The 26,521-nt window shown below is 42.1% G+C and overlaps 2 protein-coding genes across 7 annotated transcripts in view; one reads left to right on the forward strand and one right to left on the reverse strand.

The window, feature by feature from the left end:
- aida (axin interactor, dorsalization associated) overlaps positions 1-8,990 on the forward strand; it is a 45,768-nt gene extending 36,778 nt beyond the window's left edge. For both annotated transcript variants that reach the window (XM_033020756.1, XM_033020757.1), the window contains 2 exons: positions 1,068-1,185; positions 7,968-8,990. In XM_033020756.1, coding sequence (XP_032876647.1) covers positions 1,068-1,185; positions 7,968-8,064 — 215 coding nt within the window. In that variant the 3' untranslated portion in view covers positions 8,065-8,990. The remainder of the gene's footprint in view (positions 1-1,067; positions 1,186-7,967) is intronic.
- Positions 8,895-26,521, reverse strand: part of mia3 (MIA SH3 domain ER export factor 3) — a 77,812-nt gene continuing 60,185 nt past the window's right edge. For 4 of the 5 annotated variants that reach the window (XM_033020755.1, XM_033020754.1, XM_033020753.1 and 1 more), the window contains 12 exons: positions 24,467-24,605; positions 24,172-24,273; positions 22,578-22,638; positions 19,685-19,720; positions 16,782-16,849; positions 15,685-15,809; positions 14,317-14,457; positions 14,100-14,207; positions 11,623-11,736; positions 10,762-10,841; positions 9,938-10,091; positions 8,895-9,851 (listed from right to left, as the gene is read on the reverse strand). In XM_033020755.1, coding sequence (XP_032876646.1) covers positions 9,652-9,851; positions 9,938-10,091; positions 10,762-10,841; positions 11,623-11,736; positions 14,100-14,207; positions 14,317-14,457; positions 15,685-15,809; positions 16,782-16,849; positions 19,685-19,720; positions 22,578-22,638; positions 24,172-24,273; positions 24,467-24,605 — 1,328 coding nt within the window. In that variant the 3' untranslated portion in view covers positions 8,895-9,651. The remainder of the gene's footprint in view (positions 9,852-9,937; positions 10,092-10,761; positions 10,842-11,622; positions 11,737-14,099; positions 14,208-14,316; positions 14,458-15,684; positions 15,810-16,781; positions 16,850-19,684; positions 19,721-22,577; positions 22,639-24,171; positions 24,274-24,466; positions 24,606-26,521) is intronic. The other variant, XM_033020751.1, reaches the window with a different exon arrangement.

The following is a 26,521-nucleotide window of genomic DNA, read 5'->3' on the forward strand; positions in this document are numbered from 1 at the left end:
GACAATGTGCACTTTAACCACATGTGATTTTTTTTTTTCTATTACAAATCTTAAATTGTGGAGTACAGAGACAAATAAATAAATGATGGGTCTTTGTCTCAAACATTATGGAGGGCACTGTGTATGGATAGGAAGAGCAGAGGGGGATATGGGCCAAATGCAGGAAAATAAGACAAGCCCAGAATGCCATCTTGGTCGCCATGGGCAAGTTGGGCTGAAGGCCCTGTTTACAAGGTGTTTCACTCTGGTTTTGGTTCATTATTGTCACATGTACTGAGATACAGTGAAATATTTGTCAGCATGCAATCCAGTTAAATCATACTGTACGTAAGTACAATCAACCCATTACATAAGTAAAACAGTGCAGAGAAAAATACCAGGGGACAGAATATATATTTACAGCATTGTAGCAACAGAGAAAGTGCAGACAAAAAAAAGTGCAAGGACCGCAATGAGATAGGTTGAAAGATCAGAGAAACACTCTTCACTTATGAGAAGACCGTTCAGTAGTCTGATAACAGCGGGAAAGGTGCTGTATCTGAGTATAGTGGAACATGCTTTCAAGCTTTTGTACCTTCTGCCAGACATGAGTGAGGTGTTGTGGGCTGATTGAGAAAAGGAGACGAGCGCAGTTATAGATCTGGGATTTGTAGACATGAAGTCTGAAGAAGTCGACACTTCATGTCGACCCGAAACGTTGCCTATTTCCTTCGCTCCATAGATGCTGCCTCGCTCGCTGAGCTTCTCCAGCATTTTTGTCTACCTTCGATTTTCCAGCATCTGCAGTTCCTTCTTAAACATGACCTGAAACATTGTTTGTCCATTCGCTCCACATATACGACATGACCCACTGGGTTTCTCCATAGCGTTGGGTTTTGCTTATAATCCTGTGGAATCAGATGATATATTAAATGGAGTGATCCTGTCCTTGTCCTTGTACATAGTGAACCCTCCAGAAGATGCCTTGTTGAATTTGGTTATGTGAAGGTTATCAAAGTTGGAGTCATCACAACTTCCTGTTTAATAGCTGCTAACACTTCAATCGAAAAATGCGCTTTCTTTTCCAGGAGCTGCTATTTTTTTTGAATTCAAACATTACAAACCCAAGAAGAAGTTTACAAGCACAAAGTGTTTTGCTTTTATGGAAATGGATGAAATCAAAGCTGGAGAGATAGTTATAGAACTGTGAGTATGGAACCATCCATTAAATATTACACTTTGTGTACACCTTCCCTTGTCAGATTCTGACAGAAAAATCTTTGCGCTTATTACCTGTGGAGTTTGCTGTTCCAAACTGCTGTTACCAGCCTCAAAATTAGCATTTGTTCCAAAGTTAGCTTTCTCTATGCGAGCTAACCTGAAATCTCTTCACAGCCATGCCCCTCCCATCTCTATAACCACTCTAACCCTGCCCCAAAGATTCACATTGATGGGCTGAATGGCCTCCTGTATTGTTGAGCGATCATTTGCCCTGCATTTCCTCCACAGCTCTGCATCTTATTTTCACCCAATTGGCTATCCCATTTTCTCAAGTCCATGTTAATTCTGTGGACAGGAATAGCTTTCTCTTCACATCCTGCTAGTGTTTGTAAAAATGTTTAAAAGTTTGAACCATCAATGGACACACCTTCCATCTCCTTAACCTTTCTAAAGGAGACATAACCTTGCTACAATTTTGGCTGAAGAACAGAAAAAGTAGACCATTTGGCCCCTTGTGCCTGCCCTGCCCTTCAGGAAAACCATGGTTGACCACTTACCACTCTGCTGCACTAAACTCATGTCCATTGATTCACTTCACCTCCAAAATTCTGCTGTTTTTTGTCTTGAATACACTCAGCAACTGATTCTTCACAGCCTTGGATTGAGAATTGCGTGACATGGGTGATGTGGGCCTTTGCTGCCTTCTTGAGACATCGCTTCTTGTAGATCCCTTCAGTGGTGGAGATTGCATTCCTCAATTCTGGCTTTACCTTGCACTAAATGTTATTGCCTTATCATCTATCTATACAAGCTTGATTGCAATCAGGTATTGTCTTTCTGCTGACTGGTTAGCACGCAACAAAAGTTTTTCATTGTACCTCGGTACTTGACAATAAATTAGGATATTGGGTCGTGGGAGACTAGACCAGTACACAATACTCTACTTGTGATCGCAGCAAGACATCATATAATAGTAGTGAGACATCTTTACTCCTGCTCACTAAACCCGTTAAAATAAAACCCAGTATACCATTTTGCCTTTCTAATTTCTTGCTGTAAACAACTGCTTTCATCAGGATACATACAGTGCATTCAGAAGGTATTCAGACCCCTTCAGTTTTTCCACATTTTGTTACGTTACAGCCTTATTCTAAAATGGATTAAACTCTTTTTTTGTTAAATCATCAATCTACACACAATGCCCCATAATAAAAAATCAAAGTCAGGTGTTTAGAATTTTTTGCAAAGTGATTAAAAAGAAATAACTGAAATATCACATTTACATGAGTATTCAGACCCTTTATTCAGTACTTTGTCGAGGCACCTTTGGCAGCGATTACAGGCTCAAGTCTTCTTGGGTATGATGCTACAAGCTTGGCACACCTGTATTTGGGTAATTTCTCCCATTCATCTCTGCAGATCCTCTCAAGCTCTGTCAGGTTGGATGGGGAGCGTCGATGCACAGCTATTTTCAGGTCTCTCCAGAGATGTTCACAAAGCCACTCCTGTGTTGTCTTGGCTGTGTGCTTAGGGTTGTTGTCCTGTTGGAAGGCAAACCTCCGCCCCAGTCTGAGGTCCAGAATGCTCTGGAGCAGGTTTTCATCAAGGATCTCTCTGTACTTTGCTCCGTTCATCTTTCCCTCGATCCTGACTAGTCTCCCAGTTCCTGCCGCTGAAAAACATCCCCACAGCATGATGCTGCCACCATGCTTCACCATGCTTCACCGTAGGTATGGTATTGGCCAGATGATGAGAGGTGCCTGGTTTCCTCCAGACGTGACGCTTGGCATTCAGGCCGAAGAGTTCAATCTCGGTTTCATCAGACCAGAGAATCTTGTTTATCATGGTCTCAGAGTCCTTTAGGTGCCTTTTGGCAAACTCCAAGCGGGCTGTCATGATTCTTTTAATGAGGAGTGGCTTCCGTCTGGCCACTCTACCATAAAGGCCTGATTGGTGGAGTGCTGCAGATATAGTTGTCCTTCTGGAAGGTTCTCCCATCTCCACAGAGGAACTCTGGAGCTCTGTCAGAGTGACCATCGGGTTCTTGGTCACCTCCCTGACCAAGGCCCTTCTCCCTCGATTGCTCAGTTTGGCCGGGCAGCCAACTTTATAAAGAGTCCTGGTGGTTCCAAAGTTCTTCCATTTAAGAATGACGGAGGCCACTGTGCTCTTCAGGACCTGCAATGTTGCAGAAATTGTTTTATATCCTTGCTTAGAACTGTGTCTCGATACAATCCTGTCTCGGAGGTCTACGGACAATTCCTTCGTCTTCATGGCTTGGTTTTTGCTCTGACATGCACTGTCAATTGAGGAACCTTATATAGACAGGTGTGTGCCTTTCCAAATCATGTACAATCAATTTAATTTACCACTGGTGGACTCTAATCAAGTTGTAGAAACATCTCAAGAATAATCACTGGAAACAGGATGAACCAAAGCTCAATTTTGAATGTCATAGCAAACGGTCTGAATACTTCTGTAAATGTGATATTTCAGTTATTTATTTTTAATTACCGGTACTTTGCAAACATTTCTAAACATCTGTTTTCAATTCATTCTGAGGTATTGTGTGGAGATTCATGATAAAAAAGAATTTAATCCATTTTAAAATAAGGCTGTAACGTAACAGAATGTGGAAAAAGTGAAGGGGTCTGAATACTTTCTGAATGCATCGTATGCCCCCTCAATATCTCACCATTTTGAAAATCTCCTGCTTTTCTATATTCTACTTGTGTGGATGACATTTTTTCATATTATGTAACAACCCTTCGGCCCACAATGTCTGTGCCAAACATGATGCCAAATGAAATTAATCTCTGCCTGAATATTATTTGCATTTTCCAAAGCCTCATCCATTCACTTGGCTCACCTCAAGCCTCTGCAAATTTAAGATCATGCACTACAAACAGGAGACAAAGGCAGATTATTATTTAAATGGAGATAAATTGTGTAGAGTAGAAGGGGATTAAAGTACTAGTGTGCACAAAGCAATAGCCGACAGCGGCAAATAGCATATTAGCCTTTATTGTGGGAGATGTGTTTAGAAAGACCCAAATATTGTTAGAGTTGTATAGAGAGTTGAGACCATACCTGGAGGGATGAGCAGACACAAGAAACTATAGATGCTGGGGTCTTGAGCAAAACACAAATAACTGAAGGAATTCAGTATGTCAGCCAGCATCTGTGGATGGAATGGATAGGTGACGTTTTGTTTCGGGACTTCAGAGGAGAGGGGGCAGAAAGCTGCAGAGGTGAGGGCGGGACAAAACTATAGATGGATAAGGGTGAGGGAGTTAATTGGTAGATGGGTAAGTGACAAAGAATAGAGGTGAAAAGGGTACAAAGAGTGTTGGGTAAAGAGAGGAGTGAAATGTAAAGTTCGAAGGATTGATGTGCTTGGAAGGCAACTTAAACAGAAAATGGGGGACTTGGGGGTAGGAAATGAGTGTATGATGGAGGTGAAAGGGGTAGGGTGATAGGGGCTGAGGTTTGGGAGATGGTGGGAGGAATGGGAGTGTGGTGTGGGGTTGGGGGAGTACAAGGAGGGGAAAGGAGCAGGTTGTGCAGTTTTGATTCTCATTTTTGAGTGGATACTGGTGAATGAGATTCTCTCAGCTCATTCCTGCAATGAAGGCTGTCCTATCATGAACAGCTAAAGAAATTAGATCAGCAGTGTTATGAGTTTAGAAGACAAGTATTGGCTAGCTGCCTAGTCATACAGCACAGAAACTGCTCATCATATTCCCATTAGTCCTCATTTCACCCATATCCCTCCAAACCTTACCTAGTCACATACTTGTCTAAAAGTCTTTTCAATGTTGTTATCACACTTGCCTCGACTACTGCTGCTAGTAGTTCATTCCATAATGGCATCAACTTCTGAATGAAAAGCATACCTCTCGGGTCCTCTTTAAATCTTTCCGCTCTCAACTTAAACCTATTTTAAACCTAATGTTAGATTCCCCTACCCTGGAAAAAAGATTGTAGTGAATTATAGAAATAAGATATACATACATTTGGAAAGACGGTGATGGTCAGCATGGATTTGTGTGTGAAAGATGGTGTTTCACAAATGTGATTATTTGAAGTAATAACCAAGAAGGTTGATGAGGGCAGGGCCATAGAGTCTATATGAACTTCAGCAGTTTTCACATGGTAGGAAGACTACATAGGATCCAGGTAGAGCTAGCCATCAGGAAGCAGATTTTTAAGATTTTCAGGGATTGGCGTTGGACCCATTGTTTGTCATCTTTGTTAACAATTTGGAAGAGAATGTACAAGACATAGTTAGCAAGGTTGAAGATGACACTAAAATAGGTGGTATCATAAACACTGGAAATGATTATCAATAATTACAGTGGGGTCTCGATCAGCTGAGGACCAGAAAAGCTGGGCAAAGAATGGTTAATGGAGTTTAATTCAGATAAGCGTGTTGCATTTTGAGAAGTCAAATCGGCCAGGACCTTCACAGTGAATGGTAGGTCCCTGAGGAGAGTGTAGAGCAAGGGGATCTAGGAATACAAATGCATAATTCCCTGAAAGTGGCACTGCAGGTATATAGAGTGGTAAAGGTTTTTGGTATGTTAGCCTTCATCAGTCAGAGAATTGAGTATAGAAGTTGGAACGTTATGTTACAATTGTACAAAATATTGGTGAGGCCATACTTGGGAGCATTGTGTTCAGTTTTGGTCACCCTTTTATAAGATATAATTAAGCTGGAAAGAGTACAGATAATATTTCAGGATGTTGCCGGGACTTGAGGGCCTGGGCTACAGGGAGAGATTAGGCAGGCTAGGATTTTATTCCTTGGAACACAGGAAGCTGAGGAATAGCCCTAGAAGTATATAAAATCATGAGGACAATAGCTAGAGTGAATGAATTGTCTCGTTTTTTTCCACAGGCTAGGGGAATCAAGAACTAGAGGGCAATTTTAAGATGGGAAAGATTTAATAGGAACCAGAGGGACAACGTTTTCACACAAAAAATTGAATGAGCTGCCAGAGGAAATCGTTGAAGGTGGTACAATAAGTCTTTAAAAGACATTTGAACAGATATATAGATAGGAAAGGTTTAGGGGCAAATGAGACTAGCTTAGATAGGTCGGCATGGGTGAATTGGGTTGATGGGACCGTTTCTGTGCTGTGACCATCCACCTTATCTACACGACTTTATATTCCTCTATCAGGTCACCCCTCAGCCTCCTTCCGCCAGGGTATAGACTTCACTTCTGGTAGAATCCGTGTGAATCTTTACTGCACCTTTGAAAGCTTAAAATCCTGTTCCGGTTTTCTTTGAGTGTCGTATAGAATGACACACCTTACCACATCCAAGCCAACCTTCTTGCCTGTCTACACAAATCACATTTGCGAGTTCCAGATATCAACCACTCTGTTTATAAAAAAAATTTAAAAATAAAAAATTGTGCCCCCTTACCTTTTAAACTCTTTCCTCTTTTTTTGATAGCTCTAACATGGTAAAAAGATCTGCTCACTCAGCTCGTGTCATTAAACCTGCCAACAAGGGCTGTGCTGTTGCAGTGTGGTGGGCTGCTGCTACTATGCTGAGGCCAGACGCCAGCTCTCGGACACCTTCTCATACCTACCCCATGACTCCAGAGACGAACACCAGGTTATCATCTCCCAGACTGTTTCTAATTTAGTTACCTCTGGCAATCTGCCCTCCATAGCCTCCAACCTTATTGTTCTCCAGCCCCCCCACAGCCTGCTTTTACCTTCTCCCCAAAATCCAAACAGACCTGCCCCCAGAACTCATCTCCACATACCTCAATTCTATCCTATTTCCCCCATGTCCAATCCCTTCCCATCTACATTCAAGATATCGCACACGCCCTTCAACTCTTTAATTATTTTCAATTTCTCAGCCCCCCTTCACTCATCTTTATCATGAACTCCCAGTACCTCTGCATTGGGAGGTTTGTTCATAAAGTTGGCATTATATTAATTTGATGATCGTTTGTTTGTAAATTGTCAACATAGGCAGTCTTTGATTGTGTTAATACTCTGTAGGCTTTTAATTTTTTTAATAAAAGTATTTGTATAATTGAAATGTTCTTTTTTTTTTAAAGTACCACTGCATCTCCATCCCCCTCCAGGAAGATCTCAAGGCCCTCCATTTCTTCCTTGAACAAAGACCCAACACATTTCCCTCTACAAACACACTCTGCCTAGCAGAAATTGTCTTCACTCTCAACTGCTCTTTCATAGAAACATAGAAATTAGGTGCAGGAGTAGGCCATTCGGCCCTTCGAGCCTGCACCGCCATTCAATATGATCATGGCTGATCATCCAACTCAGTATCCCGTACCTGCCTTCTCTCCATACCCTCTGATCCCCTTAGCCACAAGGGCCACATCTAACTCCCTCTTAATTATAGCCAATGAACTGGCCTCGACTACCCTCTGTGGCAGAGTTCCAGAGATTCACCACTCTCTGCGTGAAAAAAATTCTTCTCATCTCGGTTTTAAAGGATTTGAATTTTGTATCCTCTCACTTACCCCAACTTCAAGCTATAGCCATGGGTCCCTGCTGTTCCTGCCTTTTTGTTGGTCACCTTGGTATCCTTGTTCCAAGCATACACTGGCCCCTATTCCCCAACTCTTTCTCCGCTACATCCACAACTGAGTTTTGATTTTATCACTTCGCAACCCTAAACATATGTCCTCTAGTTTTATTCACCTCTGATAACGGTCCATCATATATGTGTGTGTGTGTGTGATGTTGAAACATAAACATTTTATCTCTGCTCAGATACAAAAAGCCAACCGACTTCAAGAGAAAAAAGCTGCATTTGCTGACCAAGAAACCACTGTATCTCCACCTCCATCAAACACTGCACAAGGAGTAACGTACTGTGGACCTTGTGGTAAATGTGGGGGATGGAGATGTGTTATGTATACAGCAGAACCCCTGTTGTGCTGGGCAGCACATCTATAATCAACTACATGCAATAACAGCAACATTGTTCAGTGTTCCTTGAAGACAACATTCTCTGTCCAAACTGCTGCTGGTGCTATTCAGGAAATGTTACACTGGTTAACATCCAGTTTATTATTTTAGCAACTGATTAATCCTGAAATGTTGGACAACTTTACAACAGCGGGCTGAATGAGAAATACAAGTGTTACTAATGGAGCAGTCTTCATATTTAAAACCACAGGCATTGGATATCCATGCTGTGATGATTGAGACAGCAGTTTTGTAATTAACTGTTAAACTAAAAAAACAAAATTAAGTGGACAAAGAAAGAATCTTAGCTTCTGTGTTTTGACGTATACGTGTGATGGTGAACAGTATGCAGTGGTACTTTTAACAAAGACCCTCTGCCTATATGGAAGCTTAGCTAGAAATGTATTTGAAGTGCCAGAGTGAGATGTGTTTGGCCAAAGCTGTAAAATTGTATTCTTTGTCTAATCATTGTACTACAACAGCATGCAGCACTGTTTTATTTTTGCATTTGTACATAACTGTTCATTAACACTTGTGGAATTTATAATATTTTTTGTGGTATTATGTGCGTGGGAAGAGAAAAGGGTTAGAACCAAGACATTGACTGACTGCTTTAATTCATGCTGTGCCAATCTGTATATTCATACCAACAGTGACTTACATGGAGAGAAAAACAATGAGACCCATGATCACCACTGAGCAATATTCAGTCACAACCCAGTAATTTTAATCTTTATTAATAAATTCTCAATAGTAAAATAAGTTACATCTGGCCTTGCTTGTACAGGGTGTTCCTGTGTTTTTGTTCCCCCCCCCCCCCCCCCCAAAAGCAAAATCAATCTAAAAACAGACTGGCTGACACACAACTGGATTGTTCATTGAAATGTTCTGTGTATAAGTCACAAATGTATTGCCATGGTTACAGAATGAGGCCGTTCTCATTAATTATTTCCACAGGAAAAGTTTTGTTTTTGTAACCATAAAAAATAAAAGGCCTCAAAACACTGCTGACAGATTTACTGCACAAGAGACACAGGTACCCTAATATTGCACTATTTACTCCTTTGATTGGCAGAGTGGCTATCTCCTGGCAGATTTGAAGCTGTAAACCGCACGTTACACTTAATTTTCAAATTTCCATGAACATTTCCATCCTTTTCCAAAGGTGCAGAACTCCAGCTGTCGAGTGTTTTCTGGCTGAAGAATGAATCGATGACTGTCCGTATCTGATCATCTTTCACAAGGATAAATCCATTGCTACAATAATAGGATTCTCTAATGGCCAGCATAGTTTAAACATGTCTGAGAATCAGACTTGCTAGTGAAATTACTCCCGATTACAGGTAACTGAAAATTAACCAGGACCATGGAATACTTTAAGGATTCTCTAGCAGATCTGGTTGAAGTACATTAAAGACAACGGCCTGAGGTGGGTGATCAGTCAAGTCGAAAGCCTGGCATCAGTCCTTAAAATCATTGGCGGTTATCAGGGGTGGGGGGGATACTCGTGGGCTCCAGGAGGTGGCGTTGGCCCACGAGGTAGACCCCTGGGTCCACGTGGATACTCCCTGGCACCAGGTGGGAAGTCTCTTAGAACGTGAGGTGGTGGTGGTAAGGGTCCAGGAAGGAACTGTCTGTGACCCGGAGGTGGGAACGGGGGGTAATCTCGGAGAGCTGGAACACGCACTGTGGAAGTAAAACAAACAGGTCAGATAGCAGTTGTTATTAAAACACCATGAGAGTAAATGGCTGCTGAGGAAATTGAACCGTACCTAAATGGTTCTGCATGTGTGGCACTGGTCCGTAGGGGCCTCGGGGAGGTGGGAATCCATGGCGGGGTCCTGCAAGAGGCATTCCACCCAGAGGAGAGTTCATTACAGGTGCCCCTGGGAAGGACGGCACAAGCTGAGGAGCATTAGCATTCACCTGATGGGAAGAAGAGAACTTTGAAAGATCTACACTCAGAAGATGCTCATCTCTTTAAAGTAAACCATGATTTTTTAGCACCTGATCCCACACAGCAATATACATCCAGCAATCAGAGCTTAAGCAACAGGAACATTCCGAAATCAGCAAAAGAAACCCAGGAAGAACAGGCACTCGCAGAATGCAAGGTTAGTTCATCTGATGACTGACAAAAGCACAAAGATCTGTCATTTCTGCAAACATAAGATCTGGGCTTATCAATCCAAATACATTAGTTTTATCTAATAAACAAATTGTGAGTGAGTTATTCCATCCACATGTTTAAATAAATTCTGTTCCCATTATTCACTGCCCTTGACTGTTCAGAGGTGGTTTAGAAAAAGATCCAGGCTCTTCAGCCCTGGCAACAGTATCGTGGTATAGAGGTTTATGGGTCAAACGTCAGCAATGAGTAGCTCCGATGAGGCATGTTGGTTGGTGTGGGCAAGTTGGGCTGAAGGGCCAGTTTGCATGCCACATGTCTATGAAGTCAAAATGTTGCACATTTCTATCAAAGCAATTTCATTACAAAGTGATAAAAAAAACTCAGCAAAGAGGTGATTTATGGTCATAGGGAGATCGTCGGGCCTTACTAACAAATGCCCAAGTAGTAGTTGAGAGCGAAACTCACCGCCATAGACTCTGTCGTGTTTGGAGAAGATGTCCTCGGTCCGCTGGGCAGTTGGCCAGGTCCTCCTGGGCCCATTTCTGCTGAAGATGAAAATCACCATCAAACTCCACAGCCACTGACAAATTGCACCAAAAAGCCCGTGCCGGTCTTGGGCATAGCAAAGGAGATCAACTTGAACAGCCGCAGGATGAGGGACGCAGAGATGCACAAAGTCGCCGCAAGCTGCGGTTGTTGGCATTTCAGTGGAGGAAACCAAGGGAAGGTTGCTGTGTTTATAGTGACGAGAGGATGATAGTGGGGTAAAGTCTGAGGAAATGGTTGTGAGAGGGGACTAGGGTAGATAGGAGTCCAAATTAATTTGATGGCATGGTGGAAGTTAGTTGTAAAGGTGAAGGAATCAACAAGTTCTGCACCAGGTGCAGGAGGCAGCCTCATCTCATCGGGAGATGGTGCTGGTGTGCATTTGGAACAAGGACCGTTCAACATAACCAACGAAAAGGCAGGCACGGCTGGGGCCCACGGTTACACCTTTGACTTGAAGTGAGAGGATTCTAAAGAGATATTATTAAGGACGAGGACAGTTCCGCCAGGCGGAGCAGAGTGTTAGTAGAGGGGGAACTGATTTATCCAGCAGTTTGTCTTCAATTACAATTTTCATCAGCTGTAATTTTTTGATTGTTACAACATAGACCTGTTGCTGTCAGATCTTTCAAGGGATCTGAATCTATAAGACTAAGCTAATCCAGTGACAATCAAACAATCACAATCACTAACAATTGAAAAATTGTTTCAATGGAATCAGTTCCAAGCCATGCTTGCTTCAGATATTGTTTTGCATCTGTTCATTTCATTTAAATTTACCTGCTCTATTAGCTGGTGCAAGTCCGCGAATTTCACTGGGTCCAGAGATCCGCCCTGACATTACAGCCAGTTCCGAAGATGGTCTCTGGGGCCCAGGGTAGCCATCCATTGGCCCTGGAAGAGCAGCGTTAAAAATGATGTGAAAGGGATTATCTGTCATATCATGTACAGAAGCAATAATACCAAAAAAACAGCAGTCATGCATCACCGGAAACTTAGTGAAAACCATCATATATATTTAATAAAAGTCTGATCTTGTTAGTGTGCATATGTGGTTGTCTTTACATCTTCGCAAAAACACTACGCGGTAGCGATAACATTTTTGCATATTCCGATTGACATTTTTCCTGTCGAGGCCGGGAGCACCTTATCTGAACATTTCATGCTTTATTTCTCAACTTATTCTCGACATTACTGATTAAAAGTCTAAAAAAGTCAAAAGACTTTGAAATTAAAACCACCAGTTTCAACTGATGACGTCACAATGGCTCAGCTAGCAGAGATGAGCCTCAATGAAGATTTCATCCTATATTTGACACGTTATTCGTGATTAAAGCTTTAAAAATGCCAACTTTCATAAGATTTTTACATATTCCAGAGCTGCCAAGGTTTGTCAGAGCATTTCAGTATCCTAGTACCTGAAAATCAGTATTTTGCTGAGGAAATCAGTATCTTTACTCGGTGCCATTTTGCTGAAATAAAATGTTGTTTTATGTATGGTCGTACCCATGTAAGAGTACAAGAATGCATAACTTTGCTACCAATTGACATGTCTTCTACGCACCTTACTTGACAGTGTATTCATTGCCATCTCTTTGTATACGGCTGTTTGTACGGCTGCTTTCTGCTTTTAGCACCAGATGATGTAAAGCCATTTTGGAAGCCTCCCTCGCTCTCCCTCCTTCCTCTCTCTCCCTACCTCCCTCCCCTCCCACCCTCCCTCTCTCTTCCTCCCTCCCTCCTTTCTTTTTTTCTCCCTCCCTCTCTCCTCTCCATCCTCTCCCTCGCTCCATCCTCTCCCTGAGCCCACCCACCCTTCTGTAAAATCAAGGCCAATCTCAATGTAACTACAATCCCACTGGTAACCTTTCACCACTAGGCTTATCCAGAATTCTACCACTGTCTGAAAATTAATCAAAGGCTCAAAGAGAATTCCAAAGACTCATTGTTATACGAGAATTTTCCTAAACAATCTGTGGCCCATAGCGCTGTGGCCACATGTGTAAAGCCCATAGCGCTATGGTTAAAGCCCATAGTGCTCCAGCCGGTAGCGCTATATTTAGAACCCACAGCGCGCAGCCGACAACTCTTCGTTTAAATTCCCACGCGTTAAACTGACGGCGCTGTTTAAACCTGGAGCGGGACAAACAGCGACTCTGGAGAGAAGGAATGGGTGACGTTTCTGGTCGAGACCTTTCTTCAGACTGAACTGAATTCCGTATTTAAAATCCGTATTTAACAACAAAATCGGACATCAGTATTCTTATCGCATTTCCGTACAAAATACGGAAAATCCATACTACTTGCCAGCTCTGATATTCTGATTCACATTTTTCCCCTCTAGGCAGAGATCACTTTCACTGAACATTTAATGCTTTATTTCTCGACTTATTACTGATAAAAGTTTTTTTTTAAATCAAAATACCAAAAATTTCAAACGACCAGTTTCAACTGATGACGTCACAATGGATAGACTAGCAGGGGGAGGGTGAATAGGGCAAATGAAATTGTTTTTTTTTAATTTTTTTAAAAAGAGCACTGCTGAGGGAGGCAAGGGGAGTGCTGAAATCTTACGTTCGGGTACGGATTGAGTTGGAGGACCACACGTCCCGTGGGGGCTACGTGTGCATTGGGGGACTTGGTCTAGTAGGTTATAAAAGACACAATGGTTAATCAAGTGATAAGTTAAAACTCAGCAGATCCAAAGGGAGCATATAGGAAATGCATGGTTCCTTATATCATGGGCGAGTAGTTGCAATAAACAGCATGAAATGTGCGAGAACAGGATACATTAAGTGTCCCAGAACGGAAGCTCAGGATTTCAGCTTGTGGCATCTGGAGACACTGCAGGGAATGAGGGCAGTTGAAAAGTTCCCTGGAACATCCAACACCAGAGGGCATTTCATGTATGCACCAGCCTCATATATGGCACCTTGTCAAATGCTTCTTGTAAATCTAAAGAAACTATATTTCCATGTCCTTCTATCAACTCACGTCAATAAAGAATTTGAGAAAATCTGTCAGACACGATTACCTTCAATAAAATCATGTTGACCAGATTTCTGACATGTTTAGCCATTTCCTCTTTGATTATTGACTGCAACATTTATACGTGCCGTGAAAATAACTGGCCTGCAGTTCCCTGCCTTTTTCTTGTTTGACAAGCGAGTGGTTAAGGCAAGGAATTCAATGCTAGCGGCAGGAGTGAAGACGGGTTCAATCATACTCTCGAAAGGGAGGTGAAGGAATTAGAGTACCTGGCCTGCGGTCCCACTGAGGGGGTGGTGAACCATGGTCAGACGATGGCCCTAAGCGGTCCGTGCCAGGTCCGATCCACTCACGGGAAGGCGGAGGAACTCGATGGCCTGTAATTTACAAATCGGAAAGGCATTTCTTACCAACCAATTCACATTTTAGACCGGCACTTGTGCAGAGACTGCTCTGAGCAGCATCCAAAACACAATTCCTGCCTACCTCCGTCACCCCGATCCCAGGGGAAACCACGACTTGCATTAACAGAGGGTGGACGGACAAGGAGATCCAGCATCACTGGCGGTGAAGGAGGCCCAGTGCTCACAGGGGATGGACCATAGGAGTCATCACGAGAGACTGGAGCTGTAATACAACAGGCAACGCTGTGATTGCAGCACAGCAGTGCACGCCATTTGTTTCTGAAAGCCATTGCAGAAACAAAAAACATCACAAAGTGTAAACAGAATGAAAATGTGTTATTTTGTTACGAGATTCCACAGTGTAATCTTTTATGAATGTAAAATTTGTCAAAATGCGACTGCTCAGAGGTTGTTAGTGCACAGGTGAGCCGCCAGCTTCTCAGGATAGTGTTTGGGTCAAAGGCGAGCTGCCAGGTTTGATGGAATAGAGTGTGGGCCACAGGTGAGCCGCCAGCTTCTCAGGATAGTGTTTGGGTCAAAGGCGAGCTGCCAGGTTTGATGGAATAGAGTGTGGGCCACAGGTGAGCCGCCACACTCAACGGGGTAGAGTTTGAGCCACAGGGCATCATATTTTAAACAAGATGACCTGCCCTACATTAGAAGCAAGAAACTTTCATAAGTTACAGGAATAGAAGTTTTGCCCCAAAAAATATTTACAGTTCTGATGCACTAACGACCAGAAGATATTCAGACTGATATTCAGCGAGGTGAAGCTGTCATCTGTTCCTGCACTGTACACTACTCAATAAATCTCCTTATTTCAAACTGTGCATTTAAAAATATCTGGAAGTGTCCAGATTAAGTGCATTATTAACTCGAGACTGATGGCACAGAGATTGATCAAAGGCCATGTTTGGGTTGTAAGCAACTGAATCGTAGCAATGCACCACCTGGAGGAAGCAGCAGAGATAGCGTTGGAGCAGGACAGGATTAATGCATCACAGTACATGTAGTGCCACAAGCCCTGCATGAACTTGGCTTCCAGCCTGATAGTTCACCTGCAGAGGTAAAGCAATCTGCTAAAATGCTGAGCAGAGTCAGCACTTCACCTGCAGCATTGACGATGCTGACATCCAGAATCACTTGCTGGGAAGGAATATGGTTGGCAATGTACTAGTTTGAGAGTTTTCTCACTCTTCCTTCCCTCCCATCAATCTCTGTCCTAACTTTAGCTGTTAGAGATTTCTTTGATGAAAATGATTTGGGACCAAGAGATTTAAAAAATGATTATAATTTTTTTGTCAAATGGCAGGTTTGTATGAGGTGCACTAACACACTGTTCATGCATTGGCAGCAGAAGCCTTTGTCAAGTGCATCAAACACAGAAATCTAGGGAGGAAAATGAGGAAGGGGTCAAACATCAGTACAGAGTAAACATGCTGCTTGTTACCTCTGCGTGCTGGTCCCAGAGGTGGAGGTGCTCCTGGAGGACCCTGCCTGTCAGGCCTTCCTGGCGTTGGCTTAATTATCGAAGGTCTTTGAACTAGGGAGAGCTTCTGGTTCAACTCAATCAACCTGCACAAAAAAAAAACAGCTTGCAATTGTATTCCACCTAAATATTTGATTTGAAAGAGCGTTGACCATCATTAGCTATTCACAACCACCTTACTGCCGTTTGCAAAGGTCTGTGACGAGTCCAACAACAAATACCAGCCATGCCAGTACCACCGTCATTCATCTGTGCAACAAGTCCTGATTTCATGACCTAACATTAAGTCTGTCCTCAGAGGGAATACTGCTCATTTCTATATCTTTCTGATTTTTTGTTTTGTTTTCTATTTTTATTCTCAATCCTTTTTAAAATAATTTGTTTAATTTATTCCTCAATTTCATAATTGCAAGTGAATAAAGGCATATCATCACTGTCCTCAGCTTGACACTTCCGAGTTCTGGCATCATTCTAGTAAATCTGTTCCACATCCCCCGACACAAATCTGAAGGTAGCTATCTAGCTGGGTCTGACAGAGACTGAACAATTGCCAAATCCGTGTATAACTCTAGCTAACACCACATTTAGTCATTTTAATTTATTTTTGCGTGGGTGCACCAGTTTTTACTGATCAGCATGAGTCTGTAGCCATTAAATAAATATTCTAATGTCTTGTGGATCCCTAGTCGACCACAATACTGACACTGACTCCATCTCCCATAGAATCCATCTTGTCCTATTGTAACCTCTTGCTCTTGCCCAAACAACTTACTGTACCTCCACATCAAGTCTGATGACCTTGTTACTGGTTTATCAGTAATAAATACAACTCAAGATGAGGCCCTGGGTTTAAATTCTCACAACTCACCAGTATTTCTGTTCTCGTCTGTTTCCAATCAATCATTAACAAAATAATCTCTAACTTTATTAATCTGCGGAATATCATCAAATGTCTGTTGAAAGTCCATTGACATCTTGTGATCAAGTCAGATATAATCGGCCCTGCACAGACCCAGTTTGACACAATGTACTTTACACAATTCTGGACAGAGACTCACTTTTGTCTCAGGTTTGCCGTCTCCCTCTTCTCCTCAGTGAGTGTCCTTTCGGATGAACGTGCACTTAGCTGTCAGGACACAGAGAGTCATATTTATTTTATGTCAATCAGCATGTTCAAAATTGATATGCACACTTGGTATTTTTCTTCCGATCTTACATCAACACTGGGGTATGCACAGCTATAATGACTGCATTCTATCTGTGTTACAATGTAAATACAACCCTATCTGTGGAGGCAGTGCAGTCTTACGCAGCTCCCCAGAGCATGGCACAAGGATGTCCAATGATCCAGCCAACTCCAGTTCCCAACTTCAACATAATAAAGAAAGTGAATTCAAAGTGCTGCATAAAGAAGGCAAGGGACAGTCTATACCACAACTTCGAGCACTGTGCAGAAGCTTCTGCCTGGTTGCCAAATGAACAAATTCCTTTTCCACAATGACCACCGTAAGTGTTTGAAGGTAGCAGAGCTTGGATCAGTTAGTTGGATGACAGTGCGAGGAACTTGAGAAGCAAGGAGTGCAAGTTACAGTCTGTCATCTGAAAAGCCGCAGAACATTTTTAGCAACTCTCAAAGCTTCCAATACAGAGGACCCGAACTTGATCAATTGGGTGCAATCAGTCTTTGCAACCGAGACAAGGGAGGGTTGGTTCTGGAAGCTAACCTCCAGGGAGGGATCACTACACACGGCAGAATACTAAGAGTGCAAAAGAGAGAAGGGGCGGGTGAGCATTCGTGGGAAGAGACAAGGATCCTCAGTTAATGAACTGCCCAACAAATCATGTCAAGCAAGCCCAAGATAGACAGTGGAGGGGATCCTGGATAACCAGAGGATGAGAGTACAAATGTTCTAGAGTGTACAAAACTAGTGTACAAATGCTCTATATTTCAATATTAGTTTAGTTTAGAGATACAGCGCGGAAACAGGCCCTTCGGCCCACCTGATCTGCACCGACCAGCGATCCTCGCATATTAACACTATCCTACACCCTATCCTAGGGACTATTTTTACATTTACCAAGCCAAATAACCTACAAACTTGTACATTTTTAGAGTGTGGGAGGAAACTGAAGATCTCGGAGAAAACTCATGCAGGTCACGGGGAGAACGTGCAAACTCAAAAAAGACAGCACCAGGAGTCAGATGAAACCCGGGTCTCCGGTGCTGCATTCGCTGTAAGGCAGCAACTATACCACTGCGCCACCGTGACCACCCCAAATTAGTTGACTGTTTTGCTGCTTTTGTATTATATTCCTCCAGATAAATCAGCAATGAGTAAGCTTTCTCGCTTTATCAGCTACTATTGCTACTTTTAGCAACATCAATGATAGTTATTCCAAGACATCTTTGCTCTGCCAATAAACGTGGTCTCCTTATTCCTCCTACCCATAGCACACTTTGCTAAAAATTAACTGTAGTTGCAATTTGGCAATGGATTCTGTAAGCTTGTTTTTTCCTCTCGTATAGACACCTGTTCAATTTGTTACGATGCAAAGATTTCAACACCCTGACCTCCAGCTTAAGAGTTTAAATTTCAAATACAAAATGCTGGAGGAACTCAGCAGGCCAGTCAGTATCTGTGTAGGGAAATGGACAAACAATGTTTTGGATTGGGACTCTTCTTCAGATGCTTGCTGAATTCCTCGAGCAGTTTGAAGTTCGCTCAAGATTCCAGTGTCTGAAATCCCTTGTGATTCCATGAGAGTTAAGTCACTGACTTAAATGAAAAATGGCGATCCCCACAGGATACCACTTCCCACTTTCTGGCATTGGGAACCTCTCACCTCCTACCCTGGGTGCTTGATGAGGGGTAACAAAAAGCTGAAACCAATAAAATGGGTAGCAGTCATTAGAGTTTAATGCATTAGGCATTAGACTGAAGTTAGTAGAGGACACTAAGATTAATGGAATGGTTGACAGTGTGGAGAGAGTAAGGGGAATTGCATGGGCTGGAGCTGTTTCAGTTATGAGGAGAGACTGGAGAGGGTAGGTCTGTTTCCCATGAAACCAACCATTGGAAAATGGGATTAGTGGGATTAATATGATGCCCGCTGGTTGATGCAGACCCAGCGTGCTGAATGGCACGTTTCTGTACTGTGTGATTCCATGATTCTCGAAGCAATAGGACATGACATTAAATAAATGGTATTGCCAGCAAGGACATGTGTGTGTGATCGATGCAAATAATAAAACTGGGACATAGTTGTTCTTCACAAAACTTCCTGAGAGAAAATACAGAGCAAAGATGTGCGGAATGTTCATATAACAACAAAGCTGCCGAGAATTCAAATAATTAAATAAACTAGGAACTGAATATAATTTTGGTAGAACCACAGCAGATGTAAAAACCCAATCCAGTTCATTAAGTCCTCTGGAGTTGGGAATCTGCCGCCTCTCTCTCATCTGGCCTTTATCTGAATCTAGACCCACCAAAGGGCTGGACTCTTCAGAATCTCCTCTTTCGGGAACAATTAGCAATGGTCAGCCAGCGCCTGCCCTTTTTGAATGAGATCTTTTACTGGAGATGAGGTTACAAAATTTACAGTGCACGTGGAGAATTGGAGGTGAGGAGGAAAGCAAGATAACATTTGTACAACTTACTCGAGTAAATAACTCATTAGGTTAGGTGGCTACCTTTGTACAATAAACATCTATAGGACAGAGATTAGGTGCAGCAAATATTGGAGGATTCTGATGACAGTCGGCAAACAAGGTTAATTCCTGATAATCCAGGCCTTATACAAAGAATGCTTCCTATGAGCACAGTTTAATGGTGAGAACCCACTCCCCAGCCAAGATGACATAAAAGGTTCATCATCTTTTTCTGGAGAAAATTAACTGAAAGATAAAGCCCAATCCCAAAACGATGGTCTGACCTGCACAAGTGAAACAAAGACTCACCCAGTTTTCATGAGCTTTCTTCTCATGCGCAGCAACCTGAAAAACAAAACATTTACCTGAATAACGTAACAAGGGAAGAAATTGAATCATCTCTTGCATCCATTTTAGGGTTCAATAGGAGAAACGTACCTAACTCATTAATTTCTATTAGTTTCCCAGGCCAATGATGGATTGGCAAGCCAGCTCTACCACTGGATATTCAGCAGAGCTGCCGTTAGTTGGGGGGCAAGAAACTCTCGTCAATATTTTTGCCCATTTCCTCACGTAAACAGTGACTGATACCACTTGCCTTCCATAAACCTAAAGAGATTCTTCTTGATGGGCTCATCACTTACAGGTCATTATTCATTTCAATTATAGTGTGCAGCTTCGTGCAACATGCTCACAGCTTGCACAGAGCTGACCAATCCATAGTTTATCTGCTTTCCCCCTTCTGGAGAAAGGGGCCAGATTGGTAATTGTCTGTCCAACTTCCAAATCCAAAGTCAATGGTTCATATTTTCCTCCAACCTGCTCCAATTATCTCTCTTTCTTGGCCAATTGCCCAAAGGACCAGTGCCGTTACAAGAACATCTCCCATACTTCATTTATACCCATGCTGCCAGCTGATGCATACCTCATACCAACCTGGTATGGTCTTTAATTGTCACTACTGTGCTATGGTCGTTTCTGTTTTCCACTCGTGTTCTCCCAACATTGGAGCCATTTGGCCCGCTCTCAGGGCATTCCATCAGTCCTGCCCTCCACCTATTTCCCTGTGACGTCCACACTTATTCTCTCACATGCGCAGCAAGTAGCAACATAGAAATCTAGAGAAATAGGTGTGGGAGTAGGCCTTTTGGCCCTTTGAGCAAGCACCGCCATTCAATATGATCATGGTAGGTATGTTGCAAAGCCTACCTGAAGCGTCGTTGAAAATCTGCCGCTGCGGGTGTGCGCGATTTTGGCGCTGTTTAGAGGGGGGCGGGTTTAAAACGCGATTTTCTCTAGGCTGTTCAAATCGAAGATGTTCAGCCTAGTTAATTATTAACGAAAAATCGCTGAAAGACCCCGTCGCAAAAGCTATTATTAGTTTTAAAAGCCTCGTATAATAGTTATAGTAGTTTAAAAATCAATCTCTAAACCCGCGACCGCCAGCAACCGCAGGGTCTCATAAAGCAAACAACTGAAGTTAGGCTGTATATTTTTACATTAAAAAGGGCTTCTAAAGATCCCTTTATACAAAGTTTAATATTGCGAGTAGCTCATTTTGGGCCCATTATATCCCACAGTATTTTTCTCGGCATTTGGGGCACAAATCTACCGCAATGTGAACGTTCTAAACCAGCGCGTTCCACAGGAACCCACTGGAAAGCTGATTTAAATGGGCATTTATTTACAGCAATTGAACACTAAATTCCTTCCATTTGGTCTATAAATTAATGTAAATGAGATTTAAAAATCATGTTTTATTGTGAATTATTTGTGAATATTATTTGGACATTTAGGCTATTTAAAAATGTTAATCATTTATTAAGAAATGGATAGATGTTTAGATCTAGTAATTGAAGTCTGAAATTAGCTACAATTAGGTAACTAACTAATTATATGCTTTAATTTCAGGTCATCCAAGTAAGATTATTTTATATTTGTTTCAGAATGCTTCAATCTATGATAACTGAAAATTTCATTCACTTCTCTTAATTTTTAAGAAAGTTATGGGCTTTTGACTGTTCACGATCACAGCTTTTTTGTTATGTCCATAGAAAATCAATAGGGAACAAGATGCTCATTTCCGAGTATGAAAATGGCCATAACTTTTTAAATACATGAGATATGAAAGTGAATTAGGTGTCAAATTAAACTTATTTTTATGCTTTATCTGATGGGATAAATTACAGACTTGATTTTTTAAATCTCAAAATTTTGTAACATTGCTAATCATGGCTGTTCATCCAAAATCAGTACCCCGTTCCTGCTTTTTCCCCCATATCCCTTCATTCCGTTAGCCCTAAGAGCTAAATCTAACTCTCTCTTAAAAACATCCAGTGAATTGGCCTCCACTGCATTCTGTGGCAGAGAATTCCACAGATTCACAACTCTGGGTGAAAAAGTTTTTCCTCATCTCAGTCTTAAATGGCCTACCCCTTATTCTTAACACTGCCTGTTCATAAATGCCCTCAAGGAGGAGATACTGGTTTCCTTCTTGAACCGTGGAGTACTTCTGGTGGAAGTGCCCCCGAAGTGTGGTTAGGAAGTTTCAAGATTAGACCCAGCGCCAACAAAGGGATAGCAATGCATTTCAGTATGGAGAGAAACTGGGAGGTGGTGTTTTGATGCACCTCAAATCCTTGTTTTCCTGGTAGTAGGAGATACAGACTAGAGAGGTGCTATCACAGTACCCTAGGCTGGTAACTGCAATGCACTTTGTAGCCTGTGTGTTGGTCGTGAGAACAAATAGTTAGAGTGGTGAATGCGGTGTCCATAAAGCAGGCTGCTTTATCCTATTGGTTCTGCACTTCGAGTGCTTTTGGAGATGCACTCATCCAGGCAAGTGGAGAATATTCCATCCCACTCCTGGCTTGAGCCTTGTGGATGGCAATCAGGGTTTGGAACATCAAGATATGAAATAATTGACCACATGCTTCTCGTGTCCTGACCTGTGTTGTAGCCACGGTACTTGTATTATCTGGTCCAAATAAATTACCCCCCCCAGATGTTGGTAGGAGATTCTGGAGTAGTAGGTAGCACCACAGCCAGGGAGTTAAGACACTTTCGTGGAAGTGTCATTATCCGCCACGTTTATTACAATATTCATCCAACATCAATTATTACAACTTCCCTAACACTTTTAAACCCCAGATATATTATTGAGCATCATATAACAATGCATCATATAACCCTGCCCAGCTACCTGATTCTTGAACGATCTCTCAGTCTTCTGCAGCTCTTCCTCCATTTCTTGAATTCTTTGCCTATTAAGTTAAAAAGAGAATTAGCAAGGACTGTAGATTAGAAAATAAACCAGAGTAGTGCAAAGTTTTGTAACAAAGATATTGCGAGATTTTCTTGCAGCTAATTTTGTATAACCAAATCAGAAGACTGCTGCAAAGAAAGGCAGGTGGTGCCCACAGAAAATAATTGCTATTAACTGACTGAAAATGTTCTTAGTTGAATCCATAAAAAGCAAGAACGAGTCATACAGCCAGTGTTATGTAGCATGGAAACAGGTCGTCTGGCCCAACTCATCCATGCTAACCAAAGATAGACTAAGTGCTAGAGTAACTCAGCGGGTCAGGCAGCATCTCTGGAGAAAAAGGATAGGTGACGTTTTGGTTCGGGAACCTTCCTCTGAAGTGTTCAGACCCAAAACCACGTTTTTCTAACCAAGTTGCCCACCTGAACTAGTTCTATTTATCTGCAATTTCCCATATATGCCTCTAAAACCTCCAATTCATGTACCTGCCCCAAATGTCTTTCAAACATTGCAACTGAATCCGCCTCCACCATTTCTTCTAGCAGCTTATTTTACATGCTCCCTACCTTCCACGTGAATAGCGTTTTACCATAGATCTTTAAATCTTTTCCTTTCATCTTAAATCTACACCTAGTTTCCAACTCCCATATCCTGGGGAAAAAATGTGACCATTCATCTTATCTATGCCCATCATGATTTTAAATACTTCTATAAAGATCATCCCAGATTCTCCCAGAGGCTAAAGGGGAAAAGGCCAAGATTATCCAGTCTCTCCTTACAACTCAAGCCCTCCAGTTCCAGTAACATCCTAGTGAATCTGTTCAGCATCCTTTCTAGCTGAATGATATCCTTCCTATAACTGTGTGACCAGATCTGCATATTAGCAGAACAGGTTTCATATATGAATTTTGAGATAAGACAATGAGACCAATCCCATATGCAATGGTCTATCGTCAAAATCTGGGTTACATATCTAATCTACTGGGTTATATAATGCAGGTGACACGAAGCAGTGCTGAGAATTGCAAGGGCTAGAGAAAAAGTTTCAATCGAAACAGAGGTTGCATATCGTCAGATTAAACATGGTATAAAATATGTGTGAAGAACTATTTGATACCAGGCAGTTCTTGCTGTTAAAGGCTGCAGGCTTTGATGTGGATGTTGCCTCCACACCAGAGATTTGAGCAGTGACCTTGCAGCCACGTTATGGCTGCAAGGTCTCATCTTTTGGACGAGATCTTAAAATCAACGGGCCAGACTGCCCACCCAAATGGACGTAGAAGATTTGAGGAGACACGAGGGGATTCTCCAACATCACCTCTCAACTACCATCAAAAGACAGTCTGGTCATTGCCACATTGTTGTTTGGACAAGGTAGCAAGACACAACACTGACCAGATTAAAAAATATATTTTATTTAATTGGCTGCTATATATGTAAGAAATCGCAATCACAGAAACAAGTAAATGAGATCTCTTCGTTGTAATGCACGCTCTCCACACGAATAACCTGAATCGATAGAGCCACTCACTTGTACATTTTCACTTCCTTGTGTGCCTGAAGCGCTTTCTCATCAGCCACAGTTAGCTTCAGCTCCTTCTCTTGACGCTGACACTCTTCTTGGGTCAGCTTCCTATCAATGGAAGAGGGGAATTAATTAAGCAGTCAATTTCTAACACTTCATTTAATGAATATCATCAGCAATCCGAACAAGGAACAAGTAACTGATATCAACACAAACACAAATAGCTGAAAATCTGGATAACAACTTGCAGTCTGAAGCATTGTAATGAATGAGGAACTGAGCTGGTACAATGCTGCCTTACTTCTGCAGGGCCATCTCCTTCTGGTGGTAGAGCTCTGACAGGATTTCCAACTTCTGCTGCATTGTTTTAAATTCATTCTCAAGCTTCGACTTTTCTGTGGCGTTGGCTGCGAAGTTGTGTTCAAGCTGTTTAATTTGCTCTATGTCAGGAATAAATGAACATAAACGGGTTTTTGTGGTCAGTTAGTATTTCTTATTCTTCCACAATGCTAGTCTTTTCAAATCAATCAATCAACTTTATTTATCCGTTAGGAACTTTGGTTCTATAAATAGATCTATGGTTTAGTGATACAGCATGGAAACAGGTCTTCCAGTCCAACAAGTCCACGCCAACCCGTGCACACTAGTTCCATGTTATCCCACTTTTCCCACACCCTACACATTAAGGGCAATTTACAGAGACCAATTAACCTACAAACCCACGTCTTTGGGACGTGGGAGGAAACCAGAGCACCTGGAGGAAACCAGGGAACATGCAAACTCCGCACAGACACCACCCGATGTCAGGCTGGAAGCCGGGTCTCTGGCCTGTGATGCAGAAGCTCTATCAGGTTCTCAGTAAGGGTTGAGAGGGAATTTGGTGTAACATTGATCACCAAAGTTGACCAAATAATATTTTCCAAGATTTTTCTTTTACCCTCCCCACCAACTCCAAATGCTCTGGAGATATAGTTTTTTCTGCTCTTCTTAGGAAACACATGATTTCACAGGAAGCGCAGAGGGAGAAGAGGAGGGAAGAGACAGTAACCCTAAGATTTTTTTGCCTCCACCACAGTGAGGAGGTGCTTGGTGGATACACTGTGGTGGTGTTAATTTGTGTTTACTGTTGTTTATTATTGTATGATGTATGTATGACTGCAGGCACGAAATTTCGTTCAGACCGTAAGGTCTGAATGACAATAAAGGGATTCAATTCAATTCAATTCATAGGAAGGGTAATGTCTATGCCATATATTTAACTATGTAGAACAGACTAGATGGAGGTCATGAGAGAATGCACTGACAATCTAGCATCATAAAGCTATGCAGAATGGAAACAGGCCCTATGGCCCATCTTGTCCAAGCCGAACAAGCTGGCCTACTAGGCTTGTTCTATTCGCCTGCATTTCATCCACAGCTCTCCAAACTCTTCCTAGCCATACATCTGTCCAAATATCTTTGGAAAGTCATGATTATAATTTCTTTTGGTAGCTCATTCCAAATATGGACTATAGTCCAAATGAAAGAGTAGCCCCGGAGGTCTCGCTTCAATCTCTCCCCTCACTTTAAGACTCTTGTACATCTCAACAATGACTAATTCCATATCTAATCTCAGAGTTCCCCAAATTACATTGTAACCTGCATCTGGAAAATGGACAAGAAAAGCAGATGTTGGACAGACCATTTGGCAATTTTGTTGTGTTTACCAGCCTCATATCACCGTAGAAATCATAAACCAGTCTCTAATTTGCAACTAAAGGGTGGTGCTTTCACAAAAATGAGCATGGGATCTCTTCTCTTTCAGGAAGGACTAAAGTTCCACTATTTAGAGTTTAAAAAAATAAAGGTAGAGGTTGTGTAGGCTGGGAGTGCAGGAGGATGAGGGGATGGTCATATAGAGGTGTATAAAATCAAGAGAGGAATAGATTGTGTAGATGCACAGAGTCTCTTGCCAAGAGTAGAGGAATCGAGGACCAGGTTTAAGGTAAAGGGGTAAACATTTATTAGGAATCTGAGGGGTAACTGAGGTGGGTGTATCAACTACCAGCTGCCAGAGGAGGTAGTTGAGGCAGGGACTATCCCAGTGTTAAGAAACAGTTAGACAGGTACATGGATAGGACAGGTTTGGAGGAATATGGGCCAAATGCAGGCAGGTGGGACTAATGTAGCTGGGCCATGTTGGCCAGTGTGGGCAAGTTGGGCCTGTTTCCACACTGTATGACTGACTCTATGACTCGATATAACTAATGGAATGATGCAGCCCAAGCTTCAAAAAAGTGACTAAATATCAGATATTCTGTAGCATACTTCATACTTTCCCTTTTTTCACCATGAAAACTAACTCTTCTGACCTGCA

This window comes from Amblyraja radiata, chromosome 5 (assembly GCF_010909765.2).
Source record: "Amblyraja radiata isolate CabotCenter1 chromosome 5, sAmbRad1.1.pri, whole genome shotgun sequence".
Classification (NCBI taxonomy): Eukaryota; Metazoa; Chordata; class Chondrichthyes; order Rajiformes; family Rajidae; genus Amblyraja; species Amblyraja radiata.